Source organism: Globicephala melas, chromosome 8 (assembly GCF_963455315.2).
Source record: "Globicephala melas chromosome 8, mGloMel1.2, whole genome shotgun sequence".
Lineage (NCBI taxonomy): Eukaryota > Metazoa > Chordata > Mammalia > Artiodactyla > Delphinidae > Globicephala > Globicephala melas.
Window position 1 is genome coordinate 86,176,195 of NC_083321.1, and position 12,501 is coordinate 86,188,695.

A 12,501-nucleotide genomic window follows, 5' to 3' on the forward strand; every position below is an offset into this window, starting at 1 on the left:
ACTCACAGACATAGAAAAAAAACTTATGGTTACCAAAGGGGAAAGGGAGGGTGGGAGGGATAAATTAGGAGTATGGGATTAACAGATACAAACTACTATACATAAAATCGATAAGCAAAAAGGATTTACTGTGTAGCAAAAGGAACTATATTCAATATCTTGTAATAACATATAATGGAAAATAATCTTAAAAACTATATATAACTGAATCACTTTGCTGTATACCTGAAACAATCACAATTTTGTAAATCAAATATACTTTAATTTTAAAAAATTGTGAAAGTTCTTAACACAGTTCTTAACAAAGATACTATTAAATGGCTGCTTTGTGTCAGGAACTATGCCAGCTGCTGGGGATATGAAGATGAATAAGACAGCCTTCCTACTCTTGGGAGTTGCTACACAAAGTATTTGTGATGGAGCACAATGTACTGTGAAGCTCAGAGTAGGTGCTCTATAAGCTCTATATTCTTGCTTGCTTTCATGAACATTATCCTATTTGAAACAATGGGTACCATAAATTTTACAAGAATAAACAAAGGTCTTAGGCATTCAGCAGAGGGAGGGATGATCTTTTGTGATGAGTAAGCATGACTTCATGGGAAAGATGGAATTTTAGTTGAGTTTCAGAATACAGATGGATTTTGACAGGAGTGAAAGATGGAAGGGTGGGAGTTTCATAAGACAGAGAAATACGCAAGCAAAAGCTTGTCCTCCGTAATTCTGTATCCCTTTTTTATCTGTGTTCACAAACCATATGTTTATAAATTCCCTCTGGAATACTGCCGAATCTTGATATCTGGAATTTTTGGAATCTACCCTTACTGGCCTTTGAAAATCTGGAAAACCTTTTTTTATTCATCTTTAATTTTCATGCACGTGATTCATGAATTCTGATGATTACTAATGGAAATTACATGACAGTATTCATTTATTCACAAATACTTATTGAAACCTTGATAAGCTCAAGGCCTTGTCCCTGGCAGTGCGGGGCCTACTAAGATGAACTATGTATACAAGCAACTACCCCACAAAGCAGAGAGCTGTAAGTGCCCTAACGGAGCTGAAGCTGGATTTACACTAGGAGGGCTGAGAGGAGAGGGATCATCTGCAGCGGGTTTTTTTGGTTTGGTTTTTTTATCCAATTCTCCTCCTACAAGTCATTCATCTGACTTTGGAGATTTGACCTTATAAAAAAAGGATTAAATGTTCTTTTACAACCTCCTCTTCCGGATTACTTGCAGGGTTTGTTGCGACGGGTTCAACTCGAACGTCTTTCTCTTTACCAGAAGACTGAGGCAATTTAGGAGCCGAATGACTGCCGACTCTGCCCTCAGGTTCAGAACTCACCATACATTGTCTCGAGGGACTTTACTCAGGCCCGTACTTTCTTGTTCTGAATATTCTTTAAAGTATCTTTTATTGTGTTTAGCATATTTGCAATATCCAGCTGACTTTAGCCTTTGAAGAGTAGCCTTAGGCAGGAAGGCCCAGGAAAAGTTATGGCTCTTTGTGACGCACTATCCCATCCTGCCTGTCAGTTTTTCTAACCCTCAGGATGGCCCTGAAGGATGGAACATCTTATCCATGTAAAACTGTTATGGAGATTCTGACCCTCTAAAAGAAAAATTTATCCAAGGTCTCAGAGCTCAGAAGTGGTGGACCTTGGATTTGAACATCGCTATTTCTGACCTTAAAGCCCATGCTTTTCCCACCACAACCTATTAACCGTGATAAAGTGTATTTTAAAATTAATCTTCCTGGTTTTTTAAAATTCTTTAAAAAATCTCAGTTCCTGTTCAGGCTCATGGATTTCAGGTGCTCAAGAGCATCTATTTGCCATTCAAAGCCTAGGATCATTATCTGCCTTCTTCGGTATCCTTGTTTATTCATTACCGTGATCATTTATAACTTTATAGTCATAGTTATTCTCCTGGGTGTCTGCTTATTGGCTTTCTGAAATTTCCCACTGTCCTTGTTGACAATGGCTAGAATTCCGTTTTATCATAGTTTTTGAACTCCAAGATGACAATCTCCCATTTTTTTTTTCTTAATGGGCAGGAGGAGGAGGGAAGCGCAGGACAAAAGAAAGTGGTTTAGTTAACTGGGGATTGTTTTACTGTATCTTTCCGTCAGACGTTCAGCTAAAATTTATTGTTCCTGCTTGGCAACTCCAGAAGGTAACAAAGCAGCAAGGTCATCAATACAAAACCTGGTCAGTAGGTAGAACAACAAGGCGCGTAGCCCCGCCTCTATAACCACGCCCTGGAGGCGGGGCCGCACTCGCGGCCCGCGAGACTTATAGGTCAGCCGGAAGGCGCGCGAGGCCTTGGCGGTGCACTGAGCAGGCCCTCGCCGGGACCGCGGGCGTCAGGCAGGCGCAGCGTCAGCCCGCCCCCAGTCTTGAAGCCTCCCTCTCGTGGCGGCTGCAGTGCGGCCTGCGTTGCCTCCCGTAGTTATCCGACCGGCTATGGCCGCTCGTCTCCTGCGTGTCGCCTCCGCCGCCCTCGGCGACACAGCCGGCCGGTGGCTGCTCCTCGCCGGACCCCGCGCCGGAGCCGGCGGTCTCCGGGGGAGCCGGGGGCAGGGCGGGAGCGCCAGGCCGGGCCTGGGCGGCGGCGCAGCTGCGGCGACGCGGACGCTGAGCGTGTCGGCGCGCGCGCGGAGAAGGTGAGGCGCAGGGGGAGCGTGGGCGTTGGGTCCCTGGCAGAACGGCCGCGCTCCTTCCGCCTGCTTTCCGGTTCCGTCTGCTTCTCCCGGCGACGGCGTGCGGGTCACACGCCCGGCCCCACCCGCTTCTTCCTCCACCTTCTCCGTGTCCCCGGCAGGTTGCTCGGTATGGTCACGGCCTCCTTTCCTTACGCTGCCAAGTTGCCTTTCCGATCCACTGACGCCTGGCGGGGAATGGAGGCCCGGGACCCCCGATCTCCTTGTCCCAGTGCCTCCTGTGCCCTCAGGAAAACCGGGCACTTTGCTGCCGCTGGTTCTCCGTGCGGTTTGGCGAGGATCTAACCTTTGCTATGCTAGAAACCGCGGTGACCTTCGTAAGATGCGCCCCGTTCGTGTCCTGGCCTGCAGTTTCTTATCGTGCCTTCCTCCTGCTAGGTCAGGACGTTCTGTCTCCAAGTCCGTGTCTATTTAGGATACACCTGCTCTGTCCCCGAGCTTCCCTGTTTGCTCTCTTCTGGTTGCTGTCGGGGTAAAAGCCCCAGCGTTGGACTGGCAAGGCCGGGGTTTAAACTGGGCTTTGACACTTACTGTCCAGTTTGTCTAACGTCAGTGGAGGATAATAATCGTGTCGGCCTCACAGAATTATTTGAAGAACAAATGAGAGCATACAGGTAATGCAGGGAGTCTTGTGTCTGGCCAGTATCGACTCAGTAGATCCCACCTGTTAGCATCAGCTGCCTCCTAGGCTCACAGCGTTGTGTTTTGTATTAAGTGTCGAAAGAGGTGAGAGAAAATTTGCCCAAAATATGTTGCAGTCTTATATTCTTGGGCAGATTCGTTTCTCAAAGAATCCCCTTAGATATAATAGAGAGAAAATTTCCTCATAATTTCAGAGTATAGCACTGTGTTGGCGCCTTATATAATGCAGGCCTCGGAACAGCTCTTTGACTCCCTTGCTGTTGTGTAGCAGCAAGAAGGAGCTGCAGGGAGAAAGGGCTGGATTTGTATTCCTCTCTAGTTTCTTCTTCATGAGGTTCCTGAGAATAGGGTGGAGGAGTTACTCATCTTTCCTCCTGTAATCCCATAATATAGTGGGTGCTCAATACATTTTTGTTGCATGAACTGTGAGGGAGATAATGGGGAAGGCAAGCAGGGGTTATTTGTCCGTTTCCGTTACACTTTACTATCTTTGACCTTCCTCTGCCTGAATGCCTTGTTTTCTGCATTGTATGCTTTCTTGAAAATTTGTGTATAAATTGGGACATATGTTGAACATATTTGTGTAACTAGTATTTAAAGGAACATGATTGCTTTTGTAAATGGGAATTATATCCCCCAAACTTACTGTTTGAATTGGTACATCAAGTTGTCTTAAAGGGAAGCACATCTGTCTGCTCCCTTATAAACCTGCTTTCCCCCTCATTGGCACGGTTTCCATTGGTGCCCTGTGCTTCCTATCACAGACTTTGGAGCTACAACTAGGTTTTCTGACTCTTATTATCTAAGACTTATGCTATCCAATATGGTCACTATTAACCACATGTAGTCATTTAAGTTTAAGATAATTAAAGTTAAATAAAATTAAAGAATCATTTTCCCAGTTCCACTGGCCACATTTCAAGTACTGGATAAACACACATGGCTAGAAGCTACTGTCTGGGACATCACAGCTATAGAATATCTCTGTTATTGCACAAAGTTTGGACAGAACAGTCTAGAAGCTGTAGTTCTGACTTTGAAGTTTAACACTTAGATAAGCTTTCAGTAATTGAGAGTCGAAAAACTCCTTTTACTCCAAAATACCCTGATATAGTACTTTATATTTTGTAGTGATTTAGGTTGTAAAGGGCTTTCACATGTATTATTTCCCTTGACTCTTAAGAAAATCCTGAGATAGGTGAGGTAGATAAACGAGAATAAAAATTTATATTAAGTAGCATGCAAAACTAGGACTAGAACTCACATAGTTTTTGTTTGTTTTTTGAGCACCATTAGAGTTGATAATTCTTTAGCCCATAGGGTCATTTGGAAGAGTTAAGGTGGCTATGGAAGTGGGGAGCCCTAGACGGGGCCCTTTTCTTGGACCAACTACCCCAGGCTACCCCACATAGTGAAAGGGTGGGCATCAGCAGCCATAACTCCTCTCCCTATTAGAAGTCTGTTAAGAGCTTTACCGCAGCAGCCCCTGGAGAGCTTTGTCAAAATATCTGCTGTAGTTGAGCAGAATAAATGGCGGTGCATAAAGGGTAAACAAGTGAAGAAAATAGTTGTTTGTGGTGCTGGCTAACTCATTGATGATAGAGGATTTAGAAGGATCCTAATTATTTCCCAGTGCATGAAATCTTATCCTTTTTGGAAACAGCTAGAAGCTTTTAGCTAGTTCTTAGAATTGGGGAAGAAAACTATAGAAACCCCACAAATACCACTTGTTAATAGTGAATGGATAAAGTTACCTGGATAAAGTGCATGTGTATAATGCTTTAAGGAACAAAATATTTCCACAAACTTTCTCTCCTTTAATTCTCTCAGCAGCTGGGTGAAGTCACTGTTATTGCCATTTTACCCATGGTCACCTAATGAGTATACATATGTCAGAACCAGGGCTAGAATCTACCTTTTTTGACTCTTACATCTTATATTCCATACTTTCTCAGCTGCAAGATTACTTTTTCTCTCTCATTTCTGCTTCTTCTCCTGTTCTTTGATAAACCTGTTATTACTCTTACTCTGCAGTTTTTTTCTGGGGCTGTACACCTTTTTTAATATGTAGCAGCAGTTCAGGCTCCTTAACAACAAAAGGACTTTTAAATAAAAGTTATCAATCAGTGTTTGTTGAGCTCTACAGTATGTTAGGAATTTTGCGTATGTTGTCCAAACTATGAGATAAATGTTACCCTGATTTTACAGAAGAGGAGTCTGATGTCAGAGTTGCAATTTCTTGGCTGTAGCTCATCTCTAGAGTGCTGCAGAAGAGCAGCAGTGCCCAAACCTCCGGCCTTCAGTAGTGTGTATAAATGATGGAATTCTTTCTGCTGCACTTCTTGTACCTTAGGCTACCAGGCATTTTTTGATGTCAAATCTCTAGGCTTCTGCAGGGCTCAGACCCATATTTCCATCAGGCTTCTGGACATTTGCATCTGTTTATTATTAAATCAAACAGGTTTAAAGTTGAACTCATTTCCAATCTTCCCCAAAGCTCCTTCTCCTCCTAAGTTAAACTTAAGTTAAACTGTACTCCCTCATTGTCCGAGCTAGAAATTTCAACATTATTTCTTCCCTCTCCAAAAGTTTTTAATTCTGCCTCCTGAATATCTCTCAGTATCTCTCAAATCAGTGTCTCCTACGTCCCTACTTTGTTTATGACCTCCAGCGTGGTCTCCCTGCCTCCAGAGTGTCTTCATTCCTAGTCATTTTTCTTCGAAAAAATAGCAGTTGCCTAGTTGAAAATCACGAATGTTTGGGAATACTTGCTTTAAAGCATTTGTTGCTACGAAAAGAAGTCAGAGAGCACATGCCCATTTAAGGGACATTCTCTCTCTCTCTCTCTCTCTCTCTCACACACACACATACACACACACACACACACACACACACACACACACACACACAATTCTGATCAAAATTTTTAATTACTAGGATCCTCATTTTTCAGCATTGAGTTATCAAGGACGACATTATCTGATAAGGCCTCAGCTGCCTTGTTTGGGAAATGAGATGATGGACTTGGTAATTTGCAAGATATTTATAGCTCTGAAATTATGTAGTTCTAGGTTTTACTTAAACTAAGCAACGTTTTCTTTGATGGACTATTACCATCTATTGGCAGTAGTGAAAATTACAACTAATTCGTTTAAGCTGAAGTACATCTTTTCAATTGTGAGGTAAAAATTTAAATAACCAGTAGTGGAGGATAAGTATTTAGTTGATAATATGATTTCTTTTTTTTTTTTTTTTTTTGCGGTACACGGGCCTCTCACTGTTGTGGCCTCTCCCGTTGCGGAGCACAGGCTCCGCACTCGCAGTGCTCAGCGGCCACGGCTCAAGGGCCCAGCCACGCCGCGGCACGTGGGATCTTCCCAGACCCGGGCACGAACCCGTGTCCCCTGCATCGGCAGGCGGACTCTCAACCACTGCGCCACCCGGGAAGCCCAATAGTAATATGATTTCTTTTCCCAAAGTTTGGACTGATGTTTGTGAGAAGGGTAAGAAATTTAAGTTAGTTAGCTAACTGATAACTAGCTGATAGATATCCTATAGTAATGAAACATGTAAGGAGATATTATATTTATTTTCTGACATATTCAAGCAAAGAAAACCCTTTTTCTAGTCCCTTTGTTTTTCGAGTACACTATATGGACCAAAATGAGATGTTCAAATACTCAGAAAACTATCAAACTGCTGGCTCTCAGTGACCGTACTTATCGGACACTTGCATAACAATTGCCTTATCAATAGCAGAATGATTTGTTTTTAAAGCTCTCCACAACCGTCACCTAGTCTTTTAGGGACACATTCATAGAGACATTGTTTTTCAGAGAGCTATGTGAGAGCAAAGCAGACTTCACGAGTGACAATGATTGCTAAGCATTTCATGTAACTGTGACCTGAGAGTGAGCACTGGGGAGACACATACTGCAGGTGGCCTTGATAGTGATGTACTTGCTATTTCCTTTAAGGTGGCAGAGCTTCCCTCCTGGTAGGTGGGTAGATAGATATGCCTGTGATTTGTGGTGTCTCCTTCCCAAATAAACTTGGGAAAGAAAATACCGTAAAGGAGGATATTTGCATGCACACAGGCACACACACAACCTATTTTTTGACGTTACAGGTTCTTAGAACAATTATTTTAAAGTATCTTTTGAAATTATTAAAAATAATAAAGGACTGCTTCCTTTTCCAGCTCAGAAGATAAAATAACAGTCCACTTTATAAACCGTGATGGTGAAACATTAACAAGCAAAGGAAAAGTTGGTGACACTCTACTAGATATTGTGGTTGAAAATAATCTTGATATTGATGGTTTTGGTGAGTATGGAACATACTTTAAAATTTATAAGTGAAACTATTGAATAGGTTTCAGCTTTGTTTTTTCGAAGAATTTTAACTAGAGTATGCTAAGTGAAATATTAAAATTCAGGATGTGTTAGTGTTATATTCTCACCTATAAAGAATAAGTGACACTGTGTTTCTCTTCTTTGAACATTAATTAGCTATATGCCCCAAAGTCTGTTGCTTCATTACCTTATTGATTATGTGTGCAATGCAAAGCTGGGAGTAGGAAGTGGAATTGAAAGATACCAGGTTGAGATAATAAATGTCATATCAGTGGGTAGTTAAATCATTTTAACTTAGTCTTTTTTTAAACTTTTTAGTTTGAAATAATCTTTGACTTATTAGAAAAGTTGCAAAAATAGTACAGAGAGTTTCTGTATAATCTTCACTCAGCTTCCCCTACTGTTAACAATTTATATAACCATAATACAATAATCAAAACACAGAAATTAACATTGGTTCAATAACTAAAAAACTACAGATTTATAGAATTTTGCTAGCTTTTCCACTAATATCTCTGTTTTGGGATTCAATCCAGGATCCCACATTGCATTTAGTTATCATATCTCCTTAGTCTCCTTCAGTCTGACATTTCCTCAGTCTTGTTTTTCATGACCTTGATACTTTTGAAAAGTACTGGTAAGTATTTTGTAAAATGTTCCTCAATTTGGGTTTGACTGGTGCTTTCTTTTTCTTTTTAATTTAATTTTTTAAAAATTATTTTATTTATTTATTTATGTATGTCTGCACCATGTGGCTTATGGCATCTTAGTTCCCAACCGGAGATTGAACCTGGGCCCTTGACAGTGAAAGCATCGAGTCCTAACCACTGGACTGCCAGGGAATTCCCAGACTGGTGTTTTCTTAATTACATTGAGCTTATGCATTCTTTTTATTTTAAGTGAGTTTTATTTTACTTACTACTTTCTTATTTTATTTTATTTTTATTGAGATATAATTGATATGTTAGTTCCAGGTATACAACATAATGGTTTGATATTTGTATACACTGTGAAGTGATCACCTGAATAGTAAGTCTAGTTAGCATTCATCACCATACGTAGTCTTGAATGTCATCTCACCTTCCTAGAAAGGGTACTTAATCTACCTCTTACTAGAGAAGGAAGTGTTTTGTTTAGAAAGTTTTCATTTCTAGGCTTTTGACCATATTCCTTAACCACTCACACAAAGCCCATGTCCTGGAAGCTGACATCTTAGAGCTCAGGGATACCCTGTATATCACTTGTCAGTTTTGCTCGAGCATTCTCTCTATCTAGAATGGTGGTTCTTTAAGAGGGTTCCATCAGTGTCACTTGGGAAATGCACATTCTCAGGCCCCACTCCAGATCTACTGATTCAGAAAGTCTGGGGTGTGGCCCAGAAATGTGTGTTTTAACAAGCCCTCCATGTGATTCGGTTGCATGTTTAAGTTTGAGAACCATTGGTCTGCAATCAGGTCCAGGGAGCATATCTGACTATTCTTCTTTCAAGGCACTGTTCACATTGCATTTTTTTTTTTTTTTTTTTGCGGTACGCGGGCCTCTCACTGCTGTGGCCTCTCCCGTTGCAGAGCACAGGCTCCGGACGCGCAGGCTCAGCGGCCATGGCTCACGGGCTCAGCCGCTCTGCGGCATGTGGGATCTTCCCGGACCGGGGCACGAACCCGCGTCCCCTGCATCGGCAGGCGGACTCTCAACCACTGTGCCACCAGGGAAGCCCCACATTGCACTTTTAAGAACACTTTTCAGATCAGAATTATTTCTCCTCCTCCATTTTCCCATGATATATTAAATATACTTCTCTATGTTAATATTCATCTCAGTTTTCCTTTTTAGAGGGAATATCTCTTTCCTTTATTAGAGTTTGTACTTTTGGAAGACTGTTATCACTCAGGTAACCAGAGTTGGCAGTCAGTAATATTTGCTGAATTTCTCAATCTAATGTCAGTTTCAGGGATAACTGTAACAACTACCATTTGAGTGCATACTACATCCCAGCATATGTTATCTATTATTGTAATAACTCTAAGAGGTAGATTTTTTTTTTAACTTCCACTTTATAGATGAAGAAACTAAAGTTCAGAGAAATTAATGTTCCCTGGGTCATACAGGTAGCAAGTGAGAAGGCTAAGATTCAAACCTAAGTCTCTCTAACTCCTAAACCTCTGCTTTTTCCTTTATGCCTTTTTCTCTAAGAAGCATCTTTCCTTTGTGAACACTTGTTACAGAAATTAGGTGATGAAATAGTTGATATAGTTCTAGTTTTAAGGAATTTTTTACTCTAATGCAGTGGTTCTTGGCTAGGACTGAGTTTCAGAATTCTGCAGAACTTTAAAAAGTGTTACGTCCTTGATGGTAAGGGAGAAAGGGAAGTTGTGCAGGTATCCTTTTAAAAAGCTCCACGTGGTTCAGATCCATACCATGGTTAAGAACAGCTAATGTATGGAAAAGAACCCATTGATAATTTATATATATATTCTATAAAATTTATATATAATTGATCTCCCTCATGAGTTCATATTCAGCAACACTTTTGACTAAGCTGTGTTTCTCTGAATTATTCTCTCACAAATGAAAAGTAGTACATTGCACAGTAATTGAGAATAGACTCTGGAATTAGACAAATTGTGGTTCATAAACCAACATTGTCACTTACTAGCCATGAGACCTGGAGCAAGCTACTTTACGTCTGTATGCCTCAGTTTCCTCTTCTGTAAAATAGGATTGTAATAGTTCTAACCTCATAGGGTTGTTAAAGATTAAATAGGGTATTAGAAGTGAAGTGCTTAGCATAGTGGCTACGTTGGTAAGAACAGTAGGATTTGTGGCATTTTAACTTGCCCTATTCGCCTTCTCCTCTCCCCAGTTCAACAGTAGCCTTAAAAACCAGCAACCTTGTGGCCACTGGAGGGGCAAACTGGTTTGAGTTCCTCAGAAGGTTCCATCTCCAGAACGTTGTCACTTGTCTTGCAGCTTCTCAGAAAAGCTCCGTTCCAGGGAGTTCTTATTTGACCTGCCTCAGAGATTGCTCTGTGGGGAGTCTCTGTCCCTAGGACTTCCATCTAAAATAATTACCTGCAGTCGTTGAACACTGTGCTGCCTGAGGCTGTGATGCCACTTGGAGCAAACAAGAGCTTGGCCAAAAATCTAAAAGGAAGATCTGGGGAACGAGATGTCTGTAGTGGGCTTTGAAATGCTTCAGGGATCTAGAAGGCCACACACAAATGCAGGACTGTGTTTGTGCCCAGGAAAGACCCGACAGGGCCCCAGTCTCTCATCTCTGGCTGACTTTGAGGTCCCATGCAGGTGAAGGCCAAGACAGACATGTAGACTGCTTGAACGCTGAAGGTGCGCCTAATCACGCACTGAGCTCCTCAGCAAAGGGTAGAAGCCATATTGGTTCAGAGCACTGAAGGAAACCTCCATCCAGTCATCTAGCTGACCACTAAGCTCACTGAGTGGAGACATTGGTGGTCACGTGCTACAGGGAATACAGACCTCAGAGTTAGTCTGGGAAAGTCACTGGAGAAACAAATAGCAGCAACAACAAACCCAGGGGAGACAGTGGTGATCTGAATTCCAGAGTTACCATATTATATTACTTAGAATGTCCACTTGGCAATAAAAAAATTCAAGACACCCAAAGAAACAGGAAAGTATGGTCCATACTCAGAAAAAAAAAAAAAAAAGCAGTCAATAGAGACTGTCCCCAAGGAGGCCTAGGTATTAGACTTACTAGACAAAGATGTTAAATCAGCTGTTATAAAAGTTCAGAGAGCTTAAGGAAAGTATGTGGAGATATTCTTGGGCCTTTGCACATCTGTGTATGTGGACCCTGTTACCACTCTGTATAAGGGTATGTAAAAGAAATAGTGAACTTTGTTCCTGCCCTTGAGAAAGCTGATCTCTTCTGCTCTGGGAAGGCTAATGTGGAGGCTGTGAACCGGTAAATCTCTTTCTGTAAATTTCTCCACAGATTCCATCTCAGCTTTAGGAAAGGACATGTCTACTAGGCTGTTTACTTCAAAGATGTTTGTAACAGCGAAAGATTTGAAAGAAGCAAATGCCCATCAATAGAGGACTGATCTATGTAGTCCTACTAGGGGATACTATATGGCTGTGTTTAAAAAAGAAAAAAAATCTCTGAAAGGAGTCTTAAAAACAAATATCAGTGATTACCTGTTGATAGGAGGGAGGCAGAGGGGAGACTTTAAGTGCCATGGTGTATTTAATCCATCTCTTTCTTTGGACATTTAGGTGGCTTCCAGTTTTCAACTATTGTAAATAACCTTAAGGTGAACATCCCCAGAAATACCTTTCTGTGTTTATGTTCTGTAATTTTCTTGCATTAAATTCCTGGAGATGGAATTACTTAGTAAAGCTTGTTTTATAAATTGTTTGCTCAAACTGTTTGCCTGTTTTTCAGATGAGGTATTATTTTCAGCTGTTAGGAAAGGCTCTTTAAATGTGCAAAAAAAAAAAAAAAGAAAATTAATTTTAAACATTTATTTGAAAGGCTTTTAACTTCTTTTTTACATGAAGCTACGTTCAGTAGCTACATAAAGTATTTTACATTACTTTATTTATAGTAGATAATTTCCATAAGTTGCTTTCCATTACTTTGAAATAAAAGTATAAGTATTTTGACCTTAATACTTGAAAGTATCTTTAAAATTTTTAAAAAGTATTTTTCTTTAATTTTTAAAAGGTATATATTGTAGTACACTGTTTTTCAAACTGCAGGTTGTAACCATTTGTGGGTCATATAATCAACTTAATA

The 12,501-nt window shown here is 41.0% G+C and overlaps 1 protein-coding gene across 2 annotated transcripts in view; it reads left to right on the forward strand.

The window, feature by feature from the left end:
• Window positions 1-2,317: 2,317 nt before the first annotated feature.
• The window catches only part of FDX1 (ferredoxin 1), a 34,280-nt gene continuing 24,096 nt past the window's right edge, over window positions 2,318-12,501 (forward strand). Inside the window, exons 1-2 of one of the 2 annotated variants that reach the window (XR_011377632.1) lie at window positions 2,318-2,670; window positions 7,571-7,695. Coding sequence is in view for 1 of the 2 variants with exons in the window: in XM_030836555.2 (XP_030692415.1) it covers window positions 2,471-2,670; window positions 7,571-7,695 (325 nt within the window). In the remaining variant the exon portion in view is untranslated. The remainder of the gene's footprint in view (window positions 2,671-7,570; window positions 7,696-12,501) is intronic. The other variant, XM_030836555.2, reaches the window with a different exon arrangement.